Source organism: Oncorhynchus masou, chromosome 5 (assembly GCF_036934945.1).
Source record: "Oncorhynchus masou masou isolate Uvic2021 chromosome 5, UVic_Omas_1.1, whole genome shotgun sequence".
Taxonomy (NCBI): Eukaryota; Metazoa; Chordata; class Actinopteri; order Salmoniformes; family Salmonidae; genus Oncorhynchus; species Oncorhynchus masou.
The window spans coordinates 79,061,349-79,078,099 of NC_088216.1; the positions used below are offsets into that span (position 1 = coordinate 79,061,349).

General features: G+C 43.4%; 1 protein-coding gene across 1 annotated transcript; it reads left to right on the forward strand.

Annotated features, from left to right (window-relative positions):
- The first annotated feature begins 359 nt into the window (after nt 1–359).
- Nucleotides 360–2,518, forward strand: LOC135540324 (potassium voltage-gated channel subfamily A member 3-like). The gene is given in 2 exon segments (XM_064966913.1): nt 360–1,260; nt 1,263–2,518. Coding segments are annotated over 2 exon segments (1,548 nt in total). The 5' UTR covers nt 360–485; the 3' UTR covers nt 2,036–2,518.
- The last annotated feature ends 14,233 nt before the right edge of the window (nt 2,519–16,751 follow it).

A 16,751-nucleotide genomic window follows, 5' to 3' on the forward strand; every position in this document is an offset into this window, starting at 1 on the left:
ATTTTGGGAATTTGCAGTTATCCCTTCATTATATTTGTTGTTTCTGTTTCATTTACGAGGTGTGCAGGTACCCAAGCGGATAAGAGCGTTGGGCCAGTAACCGAAAGGTTGTTGTTTCGAATCCTAAGTGAATAGGTGAATAATCTGTCGATGTGCCCTTTAGCAAGGCACTTCAATCTAATTCCTCCTGTAACTCTGATAAATGACTAAAATGGAAACAAATTGAGATGGCGTGCGCCTGCTGGTGTCTATGTGTTTAAGTTCCAACTGGGTGGAAGTGTGTCAGACATGCGCGCCGTGGGCGGGAACAGACCTGTGTTTATTAACCCCAGTGTGTGCTTCGTGGGGCGGAAACACTTCACAGTGGCAACGAGTGGAGATGATGAGAGGGGAGGGAAGTCGCGTCGCCTGAGCGTCGGCTTTGCGTCTATGGGGGGTTTGGCTAGAGGAGGCGCGGCGCACTCTGCCCTCTCCATACCACCTGTATGGATGACCACTTTAAACTAATCGACTCACCCCGCTCGGTGAGACACAGAGGCAACAACGTTGAGAACCACTGTTACTTCGAGGCGGAGAAGGGCGTCATGACAGTCGAGAACATGTTGGAGGAGTCAGCGGCGCTTTCGAGCCACCTGTCCGTGGATCGATATGAGCGAGAGCGTGGACGCGATTGCTGCGAGAGGGTGGTTCTCAACATTTCAGGGTTACGCTTCGAAACTCAACTCAAAACTTTCAACCAGTTTCCGAAAACGTTGCTCGGGGACCCCAGAAAGAGAATGCGTTACTTTGACCCACTGAGGAACGAGTACTTCTTCGACAGAAACCGACCCAGCTTTGATGCCATTCTCTATTATTACCAGTCAGGAGGGCGCATACGGAGACCTGTTAACGTGCCTATTGACATCTTCTCTGAGGAGATCAATTTCTATCAACTCGGGGAAGAGGCTATGGAAAAATTCCGAGAGGACGAAGGATTCATAAAAGAAGAGGAACGTATTTTACCCAATAATGAATTCCAAAAGCAGGTTTGGCTTTTGTTTGAATACCCTGAAAGCTCTGGCCCAGCTAGGGGAATAGCTATCATCTCAGTGCTTGTCATTTTAATATCAATTGTTATATTCTGTTTAGAGACCTTGCCTGAGTTTCGGGATGACCGGGAACCTATCCCGTTAGCACTTACAGTCAATGGGACGGCCTCCTATCACGCAAATCCATTCACCGACCCTTTCTTTGTGATAGAAACACTTTGCATAATCTGGTTCTCTTTGAGTTGCTGGTCAGGTTCTTCGCGTGCCCCAGCAAATCCACGTTCTCAAAAAATATCATGAACATAATCGACATTGTCGCCATATTTCCCTACTTCATCACTTTGGGGACAGAACTGGCTGAGAAGCAGGGGAACGGTCAGCAAGCCATGTCCCTAGCCATTCTCAGAGTGATAAGGCTCGTGAGAGTCTTTCGCATCTTCAAGCTCTCCAGGCATTCTAAGGGCCTACAGATCTTAGGGCAGACGCTAAAGGCCAGCATGAGGGAGCTTGGACTGCTGATATTTTTTCTTTTCATTGGAGTTATCCTTTTCTCCAGTGCTGTTTATTTTGCCGAAGCCGATGACCCATCCTCCAGTTTCACAAGCATCCCAGATGCGTTCTGGTGGGCTGTGGTCACCATGACTACTGTCGGATACGGAGACATGCACCCTGTGACAATTGGGGGCAAAATTGTTGGGTCATTGTGTGCTATTGCCGGAGTGTTGACTATTGCTCTCCCTGTGCCAGTTATTGTCTCCAACTTCAATTATTTTTACCATAGGGAAACCGATGGAGAAGAGCACGCACAGTACTTGCACGTCAGCAGCTGCGAGCACCTACCCTCAGCCACAGAGGAGCTGAAAAGGACTCGTAGCACGTCATCTCTGAGCAAGTCAGAATATATGGTTATAGAGGAGGGCATCAACAGTGGGTATAAACAGCCCAACTTCACCAATGAGAATAACCAAAACTGCGTGAACATCAAAAAGATATTCACGGACGTGTAAATGCTGTCATTTCATATGATGGAGATATAGAGTTACGACTACTATTTTTTCTATGATAGCTAAACTAATCGTGATGTGTCGGTACATATCTGTCAGGTGGAGTGTGCTAGTGTGCCACACAGGTTGCAAAACGTACTGTGATCTTACAATTCGTCCTTGAGTCCAAACAGGTGTTGATGTTCGGTAGTTCGGTAGGTTGTAAGTGTTGCATATTTATTCCCGAATCGAAACAGTGTTGTCGTTGTGTTTTTTTAAGGGGAAACGTTCGTTGGCTTATCAGTGTTCAGTCTTGTCATGAATAGCAATACAATATAATCTACAATGTCTGTAGGATGTTGCTTACATCGGACGATGACAAACATAGGCTATGCTTGAATGGGCAATTTATGCGTAATGAAAATATGGACATACAAGTATCATAGCCCACGAGATCAGGCTTTTAGCATTACAGCCAATACCAAATAAAACAAGAAAATGAAAGTACCAAGACTCGGGAATGTCTTTGATAAAGTATATCCATGTAATTTGAATGTATCATTACCCATTAAATGGGCTGGAATAATTGTATAGCCCACAATTGATATTGGTAGTAATTATTGGTAATTCATGGATCTGGCCATAATTCCATCCAAAGACATCGTTAGGACTACATGGAATTTATTTTCCTACAAACATGACTTCAAGACAATTTCCATCATGGAGGATAGTGTGAGCACAATGATGAAGACATGGACACATTGCATATAATGGGCTGGGTGGAAGAAAGAAAAACAGCAAAGTCCCGCCTCCTGGATGCCACTGAACCTTGTGATGCAGTCTCCATGACGACTACAGTTTCCTGGGTAACCCCGTTAATGTTACCATGGTATCACTCTGCGTTTTCACAGAAACCCTCCAGATGGATCAGCAGCCCGCCTTGAAAGAGAGAGCAGAGCCCTCCGTGAGTCTTAATATGATAAACATGTAGACCTAATGAAACAACCATTTAAAAAATCAGCAAAAAAAGAAATGTCCACTCACTGTCAACTGCGTTTATTTTCAGCAAACTTAACATGTGTAGATATTTGTATGAACAGAACAAGATTAAACAACTGAACAAGTTCCACAGACATGTGACTAACATACATTTAATAATGTGTCCCTGAACAAGGGGGGGGGGTAAAAATCAAAAGTAAGTCAGTATCTTGTGGCCACCAGCTGCATTAAGTACTGCAGTGCATCTACTCCTCGTGGACTGCACCAGATTTGCCAGTTCTTGCTGTGAGATGCTACCCCACTCTTCCACCAAGGCACCTGCAAGTTCCCAGACATTTATGGGGGGAATGGCCCTAGCTCTCACCTTCCGATCCAACAGGGTCCAAACATGCTCAATGGGATTGAGATCCTGGGTCTTCTATGGCCATGGTAGAACACTGATATTCCTGTCTTGTAGGAAATCCCGCACAGAATGAGCAGTATGGCTGGTGGCATTATCATGCTGGAGGGTCATGTCAGGATGAGCCTGCAGGAAGGGTACCACATGAGGAAGCAGGATGTCTTCTCTGTAATGCACAGCATTGAGATTGCCTGCAAGCTCAGTCCGATGATGCTGTGACATACCGCCCCAGACCATGACGGACCCTCCACCTCCAAATCGATCCCGCTCCAGAGTACAGTCCTCGGTGTAACGCTCATTCCTTCGACGATAAACGCAAATCTGACCATCACTCCTGGTGATACAAAACCGCGACTCATCAGTGAAGAGCACTTTTTGACAGTCCTGACTGGTCCAGCAACGATGGGTTTGTGCCCACAGGCGACGCTGTTGCCGATGATGTCTGGTGAGGACCTGCCTTACAACAGGCCTACAAGCCCGCCGTCTAGCCTCTCTCAGCCTTTTGGGGACAGTCTGAGCACTGATGGAGGGATTGTGCGTTCCTGGTGTAACTCGGGCAGTTGTTGTTGCTATCCTGTACCTGTCCCCCAGGTGTGATGGTCGGATGTACCAATCCTGTGCAGGTGTTGATACACGTGGTCTGCCACTGCGAGGGCGATCAGCTGTCCATCCTGTCTCCCTGTAGCGCTATCTTAGGCGTCTCACAGTACGGACATCGCAATTCATTGCCCTGGCCACACATGCAGTCCTCATGCGACCTTGCAGCATGCCTTAGGCACATTCATGCAGATGAGGACCCTGGGCATCTTTCTTTTGGTGGTTTTCAGCGTCAGTAGAAAGGCCTCTTTAGTGTCCTAAGTTTTCATAATTCTGACCGTAATTGCCTACCGTCTGTACGCTGTTAGTGTCTTAATAGGCATTCCACAGGTGCATGTTCATTAATTGTTTATGGTTCAATGAACAAACATGGGAAACAGTGTTTAAACCCTTTACACTAAAGATATGTGAAGATATTTGGATTTTTACGAATTTTCTTTGAAAGACAGGGTCCTGAAAAAGGGATGTTTCATTTTTTGCTGAGTTTTTATGTGTGTTCAGTGTGTGTGTGTGTGTATATATGTATGTATATGCATGTATACACACACACACACAGTATGTATGTATATATATATATATATATATATGTATATATGTACTGTTCTGTCTGGGGCTATGGAACCCTGACCAGGGTCAAATATACTGTGTGTGTGTATGTGTGACACACACACAAAGTGTATATATGTATGTATATATATATACTAAGTGTGTATATATACTACGTATATATATATATATATATACTGTGTGTGTGACACAAAGTGTATATATATGCATATATATGCATGTTTGTATGTGCATATATATAAAGTGTGTGTATATTTATATATATATATATATATTTTATATATATATATATATATACAGTAGCAGTCAAAAGTTTGAAGACACCTACTCATTCAAGGGTTTTTCTTTATTTTTACTAAATCAAATGTATTTATAAAGCTTTTCTTACATCAGCTGATATCTCAAAGTGCTGTACAGAAACCCAGCCCAAAACCCCAAACAGCAAACAATGCAGGTGTAAAAGCATGTTGGCTAGGAAAAACTCCCTAGAAAGGCCAGAACCTAGGAAGAAACATAGAGAGGAACCAGGCTATGAGGTGTGACTAGTCCTCTTCTGGCTGTGCCGGGTGAAGATTGTAACAGAACATGGCCAAGATGTTCAAATGTTTATAGATGACCAGCAGGGTCAAATAATAATAATCACACTGGTTGTCGAGGGTGCAACAGGCCAGCACCTCAGGAGTAAATGTTTGTTGGCTTTTCATAGCAGATCATTCAGAGTATCTCTACCGCTCCTGCTGTCTCTAGAGAGTTGACTCTCTAGAGAGTCAAATATAAAATATATTTTGATTTGTTTAACACTTTCTTGCATAATACATGACTCCATATGTGTTATTTCATAGTTTTGATGTCTTCACTATTATTCCACAATGTAGAAAATAGTAAAATAAAGAAAAACCCTTGAATGAGTAGGTGTGTCCAAACTTTTGACTGGTATTATTAAACGTTACAGAATGGAGCCCGTTTTTTCTGTAGCCTATATCCAAGACATCAAATCAATGATAGCCACAATAAATTAATAAATACAATACTTAACATGTTTTGGGTTGTGTTAATGCAAAAACGGGATCAACATAACATCAAAACGCAGTAATATATCAATTTTTCAACAGCCCATTCTAAATCTTAGCTATTTATTATATACCTATATTTTATTATCTGAAGAAAATGCAATCGCTCATCACAATTCCTTGTCATTACTAGAGGCTTATGCTCAACATCTCTCTGAGTTGGCATGCCAACTGGGGCTGACGTCAAGCTAAACTATTGTCCCTTGTTCTCCTCATACGGCTGTGAACTGTCCCTCTCAAAACAAACACAAAGGCTATGCCAAAAATAGGAGACGGCATTGGACATAGACCACCCATGCGACAGACAACAACATGCATATAATGTATGGCCAATGAATAATAAACGAAAACATAGCAAATGCAAATAATAAATATATATATACATAAACACGTAAATACAATTAATAAGAATAGCATTTATTAATATTCGTATAATTATTAATGTTATTTTATTTTTTAGTAGATTATTATCCATGTCTGACAAAAATAATCATTTAAAACAACAATGAAGATGAGTATCCTGATTGTTCTGATTAATAATTCATTTAAAGTACTATTATTGAGGTCTTTAGGAGTCTATTGGAAGTTAAAATGTGGGAAGGACAGTGCTTGCACGCTGTAATGTCAACGAAATATTGATTTGTTTATCACCCGCGCAGGGCTGGGAACCGTATGGCTGGTCACTTCCACAGCACTAGCGCTGCCTCCCGTAGGGTGGTGTCCCAGCGTGTTCTGCTTTTCCGTCTCTGTTAGGATTAATCATTGCCACGCTGCACCGTTCCCTTCCATCAAGACTAATCAGACCCAATTCACCTACATTAAATCAGTTACGCATAATTTAGATTTAGTTCAAATGTAAATGGGCATGTTAGGGCCTAACTATCTATGAAAAATACATTATCCTAGTTGAGAAACCATTTGTCATTTGAAAGTGATAGTGCTGAATGTGGGAGAAAATCGTAGTAGTCTAATTAATTGGTAGTTAAATGGGCTAAGGCAGAATTAGCTTCACAGATCTCTCTTTGTGTCCTTAGAAATGGACCCACCACGACTCTGAAAAGTCTATGCCCAAAACAAAGTTCAGTGCTGCCCTCAAGTGAGATAACATATGTAGGACAGGGAGGATACAAGCTTGTTATGTTCAACATTATGATATGTCTGTATAAAGCGCACGTTATGATATCAAACATGCATAATGTAATCAAATATGAAGGAACTAATAATGACAGAATATGAAATTATTTATGACAATCCTAAATCACATGTAATTTCCCCCTAGTCGGCTGGATATTTTCACTTGGCTCGATCAGATAACCTCATCTCAACCTGGCAACAAGTGTCGCCCAACCAGCACTGCTGCAGTAGAACACATGCACCTGAAAGGTAGTGTACATCTCTCTCTTATTCTTCCTTTTGTTATGTGATGGATTATGTCTGCATGTCATTGAAATATGTAAAAGCATGAGAGCTTCTTGTCTTGTACATATTACATAGTCATAAAAACTGCCTGAGCTTCACAAAAATAAAATAAAAAATGTAGTACATTAATCTCTTACTTCCAGAGGCCTAGAGGAGAATTACCCTGACACATACCAATGGACTCAAGCTCCAGCAGCTCAACGCAGCACCAACTGAAATACATCATGATATAGAGGATCTCTATGGCTCCACCATCTCCCACACATACTGTACTGGCCTAGAGAGAGACCCCAGAGGCAAGGTGCCATGGACACAGAGCCTTCAGCTAAGACCTCACCACACCTCCCATGGACTGTCTATCAGAGAAAAGATTATGTGTGGTACTCTGTGCTGATCTCTCGCTCTCTCTCGGTCTCTTTCTAGTGTCTTAGATCTGGAATACAATCCCAGAGATGCCAGTACAAGAAGACATACTGTGTAAGTGGCCCATCATAACTCTCCAGTCCACATCAGGCCCGTGGTTGGTCCATGGCCATCCCCAGTCCCCATAAGGCCTGTGGTTGGTCCATGGCCGTCCCCAGTCCCCATCAGGCCTGCGGTTGGTCCATGGCCGTCCCCAGTCCCCATCAGGCCTGTGGTTGGTCCATGGCCGTCCCCAGTCCCCATAAGGCCTGTGGTTGGTCCATGGCCGTCCCCAGTCCCCATCAGGCCTGTGGTTGGTCCATGGCCGTCCCCAGTCCCCATCAGGCCTGAGGTTGGTCCATGGCCGTCCCCAGTCTCCATCAGGCCTGCGGTTGGTCCATGGCCGTCCCCAGTCCCCATCAGGCCTGTGGTTGGTCCATGGCCGTCCCCAGTCCCCATCAGGCCTGTGGTTGGTCCATGGCCGTCCCCAGTCCCCATCTGGCCTGCGGTTGGTCCATGGCTGTCCCCAGTCTCCATCAGGCCTGCGGTTGGTCCATGGCCTTCCCCAGTGGAGTAGAGGACTGAGATCATGTTTTTCAGCATCACAATGTATTCATGGTGTGTTGTCATTTTCCAAGGACAAGTGTAAGCACATAAATGTGTCATCAACACGGTAAGCTTTTGCCTGTTTAGTAAAAATATCGCAGTGTAACAAGTTAGTATTGTTTATCTGAAGAATGAATGTCATTGGGGAAATGTATTTATCACACACACACACAAGCACACACATACGATTGCGTCCTCCTCTCTTTCCCTTCCTCCTCCACTCTCTTCTCTCCTCTTTCCTCTGTCATCCTCTTTTCCCAACACAACATAATACCATGACGTCACAGCTGCAGGTGGCTTATCAGAAGTGCTGAGTGTCTTTGTTCTCTCTGGAAATAGGATCCACTCTTCATTTCTCCCCACTTCAGTATTTGGGAAAATGAAAACATGTCTGTGAGTTACCCTGAGCTATAAATCACTTGTCAGTGAACCTCAATTTGAATGCTTATGTGGAACACCTCAAGCTTCAGTTCAGTGCACCCAAGGAAAAAAAAACGTAATTATTTTCTATGGTATGTTTAATACATTAGGTGATGTAATTCCATTTCTATTTAGTCAACTGCACATAATTACTGTACATACTGTACATTACGTGTGTGTGTGTGTGACTGGAAAAGTGTGTGATAGTATGTATCTCTGAATGTGAACATTAGTACAGACAGTATATATGTACATTCGAGCGATGCCCAGCTGTAAAATGTAGATCGTCTCAGCTGGTACAGTACGCCTGGCTTGACTGCACTCTGGAACCCTCGGCATCAGAGTGCTGAGAGACCCTTCTCAGGAGAGGCACTCTCTCTGTTTCCACTGTGTTGGAGGAAGAACACACACACACACGCACGCACGCACGCACGCACACACACACACACACACACACACACACACACACACACACACACACACACACACACACACACACACACACACACACACACACACACACACACACACACACACACACACACACACACACACACACACACACATATCATGGATTAGCTGCCCTTAAGGAAGCCAAGTCCCTCTGTGTTGTCAGCCTCTCACAGTGGGCTGGTCTTCTCTGTGGCTTGGTAGGGGCTCTCGTTGTAAGCAGACGTGTGTGTGTGTGTGTGTGTACCAATGCACCACACTGTCCAAAACACACATCATATACATCAACAGTGCATGATGTGGATAGGTACACCATTGTGTGTGTGTGTGTGTGTGTGTGTGTGTGTGTGTGTGTGTGTGTGTGTGTGTGTGTGTGTGTGTGTGTGTGTGTGTGTGTGTGTGTGTGTGTGTGTGTGTGTGTGTGTGTGTGTGTGTGTGTGTGTGTGTGTGTGTGTGCGTGTGTGCGTGTGTGTGTGTGATGCTCATTCAGAGGAGGCAAGGAGACCCCAGGCATCCCCCTCTACTCTCAGGCAGACATCCGCCACATGAAAGGAGTGAATCCGTAGCAGCAAGCTATAATGATACAGGGGATGGAGCTGACATGCAATGCATTCTGGGAGAGAGTTCATTTATAGTACTACTAACTTCACCAACTGTACTGATGATTGTGTAAATCTGTAACACTTCCTGTCTTAGCCCTAAAACGTTTATAAAAAGCTATAGGGCTGCGGACAGAAATATAGTATGCGTCAGACATATTACTATTATTACTGGAAACAAATGGAAAACCATCCATCTACTCCTCAGAGGACGTCTAATGGCAGACTGGGGGATATTTATCAAATTCACTCTTCTGGATCATGACTCTGCGTTCGTTCAACACTTTGAGTCAAGACTAAGGAAGGCCCACAAACCATATCATATTGTACACATATCCTTTTCTCCCAAGGGATATAAATACCAAGCCAGTTATTAAAGAAAGGGTTTTACTCTAAAGTGTTTCATTTCTACTGTCCTGCTCTTTGGCCGTATATGTAAAGATGATCCGCTATCCGATCAGTCCAAGAAGCTTGAATGAGACCAAGGATACCAGAGATATTCACAGAAAATGTATTAATACATTAATTGATTATTTAGAGGGGAGAAAATACTTGTATAACTTTCATTAACAAGTATAAATTACACAGTTGCAGAACTGTTTTGTCATCTTGACCTTTCTGAATGTGTTGTAATTTCTACCTATCAATAAAGTCTAGCAAAGCCTTAAGGTATTACAAGGCCTTTTTCATTGAACTGAATATTTGTGTACTTTAGAGGACACTGTAGAATGCAACAACCTCTTGAAGGACATGCAAAGTCCTGTGTCACTGTGCTTTGACTTTACCTTTAACATCCCAGAGGAGAGAGAGACTCTCCAGGAGTGATCACAGAGCCTCCTACTTCTGCTTGATGAAACCCTAGGGGCAGTCACCATAGCAACAATATAAGACTAAGCACAACACTGTCCAATGGCAGAGGCATTTCAGGTTTGGATGTAACAACAATAGTGTTATTAAACACACTGGCTGTACAGTATATAATCATGTTACTAAAACCGTTATAATTTAACAGTCATAATTTAATCTGGTGTGAAACACCTGTTTCAGTTACTCAAGGTGTGAAAGATCAATTGGTTATTTAGTGAATCAGGTGTGATGGCACTAAATTGGGACAAAAACCTGCAGTACTGCAGAAACAACCACACAGAGAATAACTATTCACATCCAAATAATCCCATGGGGTCAAGGGTTAGGGGCTAAGAGGTAAGGGATAGCCAGTTGTTTCTGGCCCAGGCCCCAGCAACACACATTTAAGTTCCCTCATGGCACACAGGGAATCCCCTGTACAAATGTAGGATCTTAATTTGATCACTCTTTTGTTGCTGAGAATTCTTTCTGCACAGCAGGAAATGCAGAGGAGCTTCGTGATTTACATAAATTCACTGAAAACTCACACTAACGCACAGGCTTGCCATATATTAACAGTATTCCACTTTTCAAGGAGCCTCACTTCGACCAGCTAATAGACCTAACCATCAATCAAGCAACAGTATGGACTAAATGTTCAAATCCAGGATTATTTTGCTGAGACAATACGGGTCAAATTAAGATCCTACATTTTATCAGTAGCACTGACTCAACCTTGCTTCTCACTGACTGGAGGAAGCAGACAGTCTGAAGGGCCTGAGTCATGCAGTGCAGCAGAGCCAAAATAAACTCACATGAGCTCATAGAAAATGGTTCCCTGCAACAAAAGGTTAGGATACTGGTTGGTGTCATAATTTGTTCACTGTTTGCGTGGTTGTCAGAAATGCTAACGTTTTGGATTTGGCCTTTCAGTCAAATGTCACATTGGAATGGACTGTAACCTTTGATCTTTCCAACTTCTGCTGGATAAAATACATAATTTTTAATACAACCTGTCCGTACTGGGAGCATATTGGTCTATAGTGGTGTATGTGTGCCCCTCTGTCTATCTGAGGTGAACTAGTCAGGCCGCGAGGGAGGCTGCTGCTGCAGTGATATGAATGCCCTTGTGCTTCTTTCTCCTGGTGTCCTGGCTCTGCTCCAGCATCTGCTCCGTGCTCTCTCTCTTCATGCTGCGCTCACTGCTGTGGTTGTACGTGGTCCAGGCTGCAGTATGACTGGCCCGCTCTGGATCTCACCCTCCTGTCCTCGCACCCTACACCAAATCAAAGTTTATTGGTCACGTATACATATTTGCAGATATTATCACAGGTACAGCGGAGTGCTTGTGCTTCTAGCTCCAACATTGCAGCAACACAAAACAATGTACACATAATGCACCCCCCCCCCAAAAAAAAAGAAGAGAAAAAAAGAAACGAGCAATGTCAGAGGCCAGAATATAAATATTACTATATTAGAGAAAGTATGGACAGTCTATTTAATTTTATTTAACCAGGCAAGTCAGTTAAGAACAGATTCTTATTTTCAATGATGGCCTGGGAACAGTGGGTTAACTGCCTGTTCAAGGGCAGAACGACAGATTTGTACCTTGTCAGCTCGGGGGTTTTGAACTCACAACCTTCCGGTTACTAGTCCAACGCTCTAACCACTAGGCTACCCTGTCGCCCCAAATGAAGAGAAGAGGTACATACCACACAGGGACACCACACAAGGACACAGAGAAGGACAGACCAGAGGGTATTTCTAAAATGTCTGACTATTACAGTACTTAACCTTGGGTCTTTTTGAGGAGTCAGTTCACCTAGGATGTCTACATTACCAGCGCCGCATGTCAAGTAGCACTCTACAGTAGCATAGGCTCAGGCTACCTTGCTTTCCTTCAGTATCCTGTATGGTATGTATAGCACGTCCCCTAGCTGTACTCCTCATGGGACCACAATATACTGCCCAGTAATAGTCTCTCTCTGTCCAACACGATGATGTTGAAATGACTGATATCCCAAGGGGAGGAAGATGAATTCAGTCTCATTGAAAATGTGTTGTAAAAAACGTTCTGCTTTGGGGTTCACAATCGCCAGCTGTCCTAAGGAAAAGGATGTTGATCTTATCTGTCGAGGTATACCGGAAGGTCATTTCAGTCCCTGTCCATTAGAACGAATGAAGGTTTACAAGATGGACGGACACTAATGAGGGTATTGCAACTCTAATGAGGGTATTGTAAATCTAATGAGGGTATTGTAACACTAACGCAGGTATTGTAACACTAATGAGAGTATTTTAACACTAATGAGGGTATTGTAACACTAATGAGGGTATTGTAACACTAATGAGAGTATTTTAACACTAATGAGGGTATTGTAACACTAATGAGGGTATTGTAACACTAATGAGGGTAGTGTACGTCTAATGAGGACATTGTATCTCTAGTGAGTGTATTGTAACAAAATATTAGCATCTTGTAACGCTAATGAGGGTATTGTGATGCTAATGAATGTATTTTAACACTAATGAGGGTATTGTAACTCTAATGTAGTTATCGTTCACAGGAGGAAATTACATAATCTTATCCAGCAGCAAGAAAATGCATTTTCATGCAACATTTAACAAATGCAGGGAAATGCATAATATATAATAGATATAATCTGCCCCTCTCCACTCTCCACTGGTGTCACGACTTCCGCCGAGGTTGGTCCCCACCCCTTGTTCGGTCGGCGGTCGACGTCACCGGTCTTCTCGCCATCGCTGATCCATCTTTCATTTTCCATTGGTTTTGTCTTTATTTTCTACACACCTGGTTTTCATTATCCAATTACATGTTCATGTATTTAACCCTCTGTTTCCCCCATGTTTGTTGTGTATGATTATTTCTATGCTCAGTTCAGTTATGATGGCTGGTTTTTCGATGGGTGTTGTGTTCACCCGTGCGTAATATTTACCGTTGGTTATTGGTCAAGTGTATTTGTTTACCTTGGTGCCTTTATTTTGAGTAAAGTACGTTGCTCACTCATTTTGCTCTCCTGCGCCTGACTTCATGCACCAGCTACACTCACCTTCTGACAACTGGGCCTTACTGAATGCTCTACCTGAAAAGCTATTTATGTCAAAGAAGTTGGTATTTCTTTGAATGAAGGTGTCCTTGAATCCCTCTTTGAATCATCATTGTCCTTGTGTCATTGTAAATGTAAGCATTTTAAAGTATGTATTTAGTACTTCATTAACCAGTTACTGTGATTCTCACTTTGAATTATGGACAGTAATGTTCATTGATTATTTATACAGGCCAAAATGGTGATCTGACGTGTGTGTGTGTGTGTAAGCATGTATAGCGTGTATAGATTGTGTGTGTGTGTGTGTGTGTGTGTGTGAGTGTGTGTGTGTAAGCATGTATAGCGTGTATAGATTGTGTGTGTGTGTATGTGTGTGTGTGTGTGTGTGTGTGTGTAAGCATGCATAGCGTGTATAGATTGTGTGTGTGTGTGTGTAAGCTTGTATAGCGTGTATAGATTTGTGTGTGTGTGTGTGTGTGTGTAAGCATGTATAGCGTGTATAGATTGTGTGTGTGTGTGTGTGTGTGTGTGTGTGTGTGTGTGTGTGTGTGTGTGTGTGTGTGTGTGTGTGTGTGTGTGTGTGTGTGTGTGTGTGTGTGTGTGTGTGTGTGTGTGTGTGTGTGTGTGTGTAAGCATGTATAGCGTGTATAGATTGTGTGTGTGTGTGTGTAAGCATGTATAGCGTGTATAGATTGTGTGTGTGTGTAAGCATGTATAGCGTGTATAGATTGTGTGTGTGTGTGTGTGTGTGTGTAAGCATGTATAGCGTGTATAGATTGTGTGTGTGTGTGTGTGTGTGTGTAAGCATGTATAGCGTGTATAGATTGTGTGTGTGTGCTGTTAAGCTGCTCAGAGTGGGCAGTGATGAGGCGCCGTCTTATAACAAGAGGCTATCAAGCGTGCGATGGTGCATTGCAGTGTCAATAGTCCTCTGCCTGGAACACACAGCTCCCTGCTCTCTGCTACCCTCCACACAAATAGACTGCCCTCCAGAGAATTGCAACGCTACTCAGGGTGAGAGAGACAAACTTGTACTGCATATTCAATAAGTCTAATTATGCTAACACAAGCTGTATGTAAATGACAGGGAACAGATGCATCAAGAACAAACGAGTTGATACTGAACCAAAGCCACTAACTGCAACATATACTGTACTGCCGTACCACAGCACTATATTATGTCAATGGAACAAAGGTCTGAAAAATGGGTTGAGCTACCAGACATTATCTAAGAAAAGGAGCCCATAAGATACAAAGCCTGAGTTTCACCACTCATCAAGGTGCTTTTCTCAGCTCTCCTTCATATGGCCTGGTGGTATTGACCGATCATGAGAAGTGGACGGGTGTGGAGTGACACACAATCCATACCCCTCAGATGCCATTCATTGTCGTCACCCCTTAGCCTTCTCCCCCACCACCATCTGATTGAAACGCACACCAAACTCATTTTGCCCAGGGGTTGCATTAGGTTTTCAACGTGGCCTGGAGGGCCGCACTGAAAAGGTGTTATATTTCCTTGCTGTCAAAAATTAGCAAAGATTGTCCCCTACCCATTATGCTCCCTGCGAGTTGGACACAGTCAAGAAACCAGGCAGGTCACCCATGATACAATTCAGTGTTCGAAGTCCATCCATGTCTGAGGGCGTGAGCACTGTTACCTTCAAGTAGGTTTCAGTTTTGCTAGGGCATTGTGGATGGAGTTGTCGGGTGGGAGTGAGCATCTGCATCTGGTTCAAAAGCTTGTATGTTCAATTCCAGTGACAGAAAGTTGTTTTTATATTTTTGTTTTAAGCGTATCCCAAACTTTTATCCTTATCTTAACCATTCGGAGTTAATGCCTAACCTTAAGAATTTGGTGTTAATGCCTAAACTTAAACCTAGCCTTAAAAATGCTGAGTTAATGCCTAAACTTAACAAGAAACTGTCACACCCTGATCTGTTTCACCTGTCCTTGTGCTTGTCTCCACCCCCCTCCAGGTGCTGCACATCTTCCCAATTATTCCCCTGTGTATTTATACCTGTGTTCTCTGTATGTTTGTTGCCAGTTTGTCTTGTTCATTCAAACTGACTGGCGTTTTTCCTGTCAGCTCCTATCGTTTCCCAGCCTCTCTTTGCTAGTCCTCCCGGTTTTGACCTTTGCCTGTCCTGACCCTGTACCTGCCCACCCGCATGACCTCTCTGCATGACCCTGAGCCTGCCTGCCGTCCTGTACCTTTGCTCCACCTCTGGATTATTGAACAGTGCCTGTCCCTGAACCTGAGTCCGCCGTCCGTCCTGTACCTTTGCCCGACCCTGGATATTCGACCCCTGCCCACCTTGACCTGTCTTTGCCTGCCCCTGTCTCTACAATAAACATTGTTACTTAGACAGTCTGCATCTGGGTCTTACCTTGATTCCTGATAGAAACGATATGAATGTAGGTGCATTACTATTTCTACACTGTTTCAATTTAGGTTTTGTCATTTTAAAGTATATTGAGATCGTCCCCACCCCAAAACAAAATATTGTAAAAAAAAATGCATATATTATTATTATTATTGTTTTATTTTTTACTCAAAACACCCCGGGCCAGATTGGACCCCCTCGGCCCATATGTTTGACACCCCTGACTTAGAGCACTATGGCCTTCATGTTTAATTTAAGTACCCACTGGGCACAGATGTCAATTCAACGTCTAGTCCTTGTTGGTTGAAATTACGTGGAAACAATGTTGATTCAACCAGTGTGTGCCCAGTGGGTAGACAGCTAATGCAACGTGAACTGAGCTTCATGAGACTGCATTAACAGGCTTTGTAACAGGCCCCTAGCTCATAAATAATGTCTGTGCTGTCAGGGGAAACCTGGGAAATCCATTAAGGGACAGTGGAAAAGGTGTACGCATGTGTGGCAGACAGTACAGGGCTGCAGGGACAGCCTTGACAGTCCCTCTCCTACTATAGGGGCTGCTGCCAGTAGTAACCTTGATGAAGCCAAGTCTCACACAAATCACCAGCTTGCTCCTTCCCCTATCCCTCCACCTCCTCCTCCTCTTGCATGGGATTCCCAACCTTTGACACAGCAGGTCATTCAGGTCATTGCTGCTCTCCTTGCACTTTCTCTCATTGCTCCTTTTGGCCAGAATGCCATTCACTATGGATCCCCCTCCCCCCTGTCTGCATCATTATTTGTTTTGTAAAATATGAACAAACATAATTCAATTGTATTTTGGTATCGCTCTTGACGTTTATTAACTCTCAAAATCACACAATAATAATGCTCAATGCCACCTACAAATGACTTATACCACCTACACAAGTT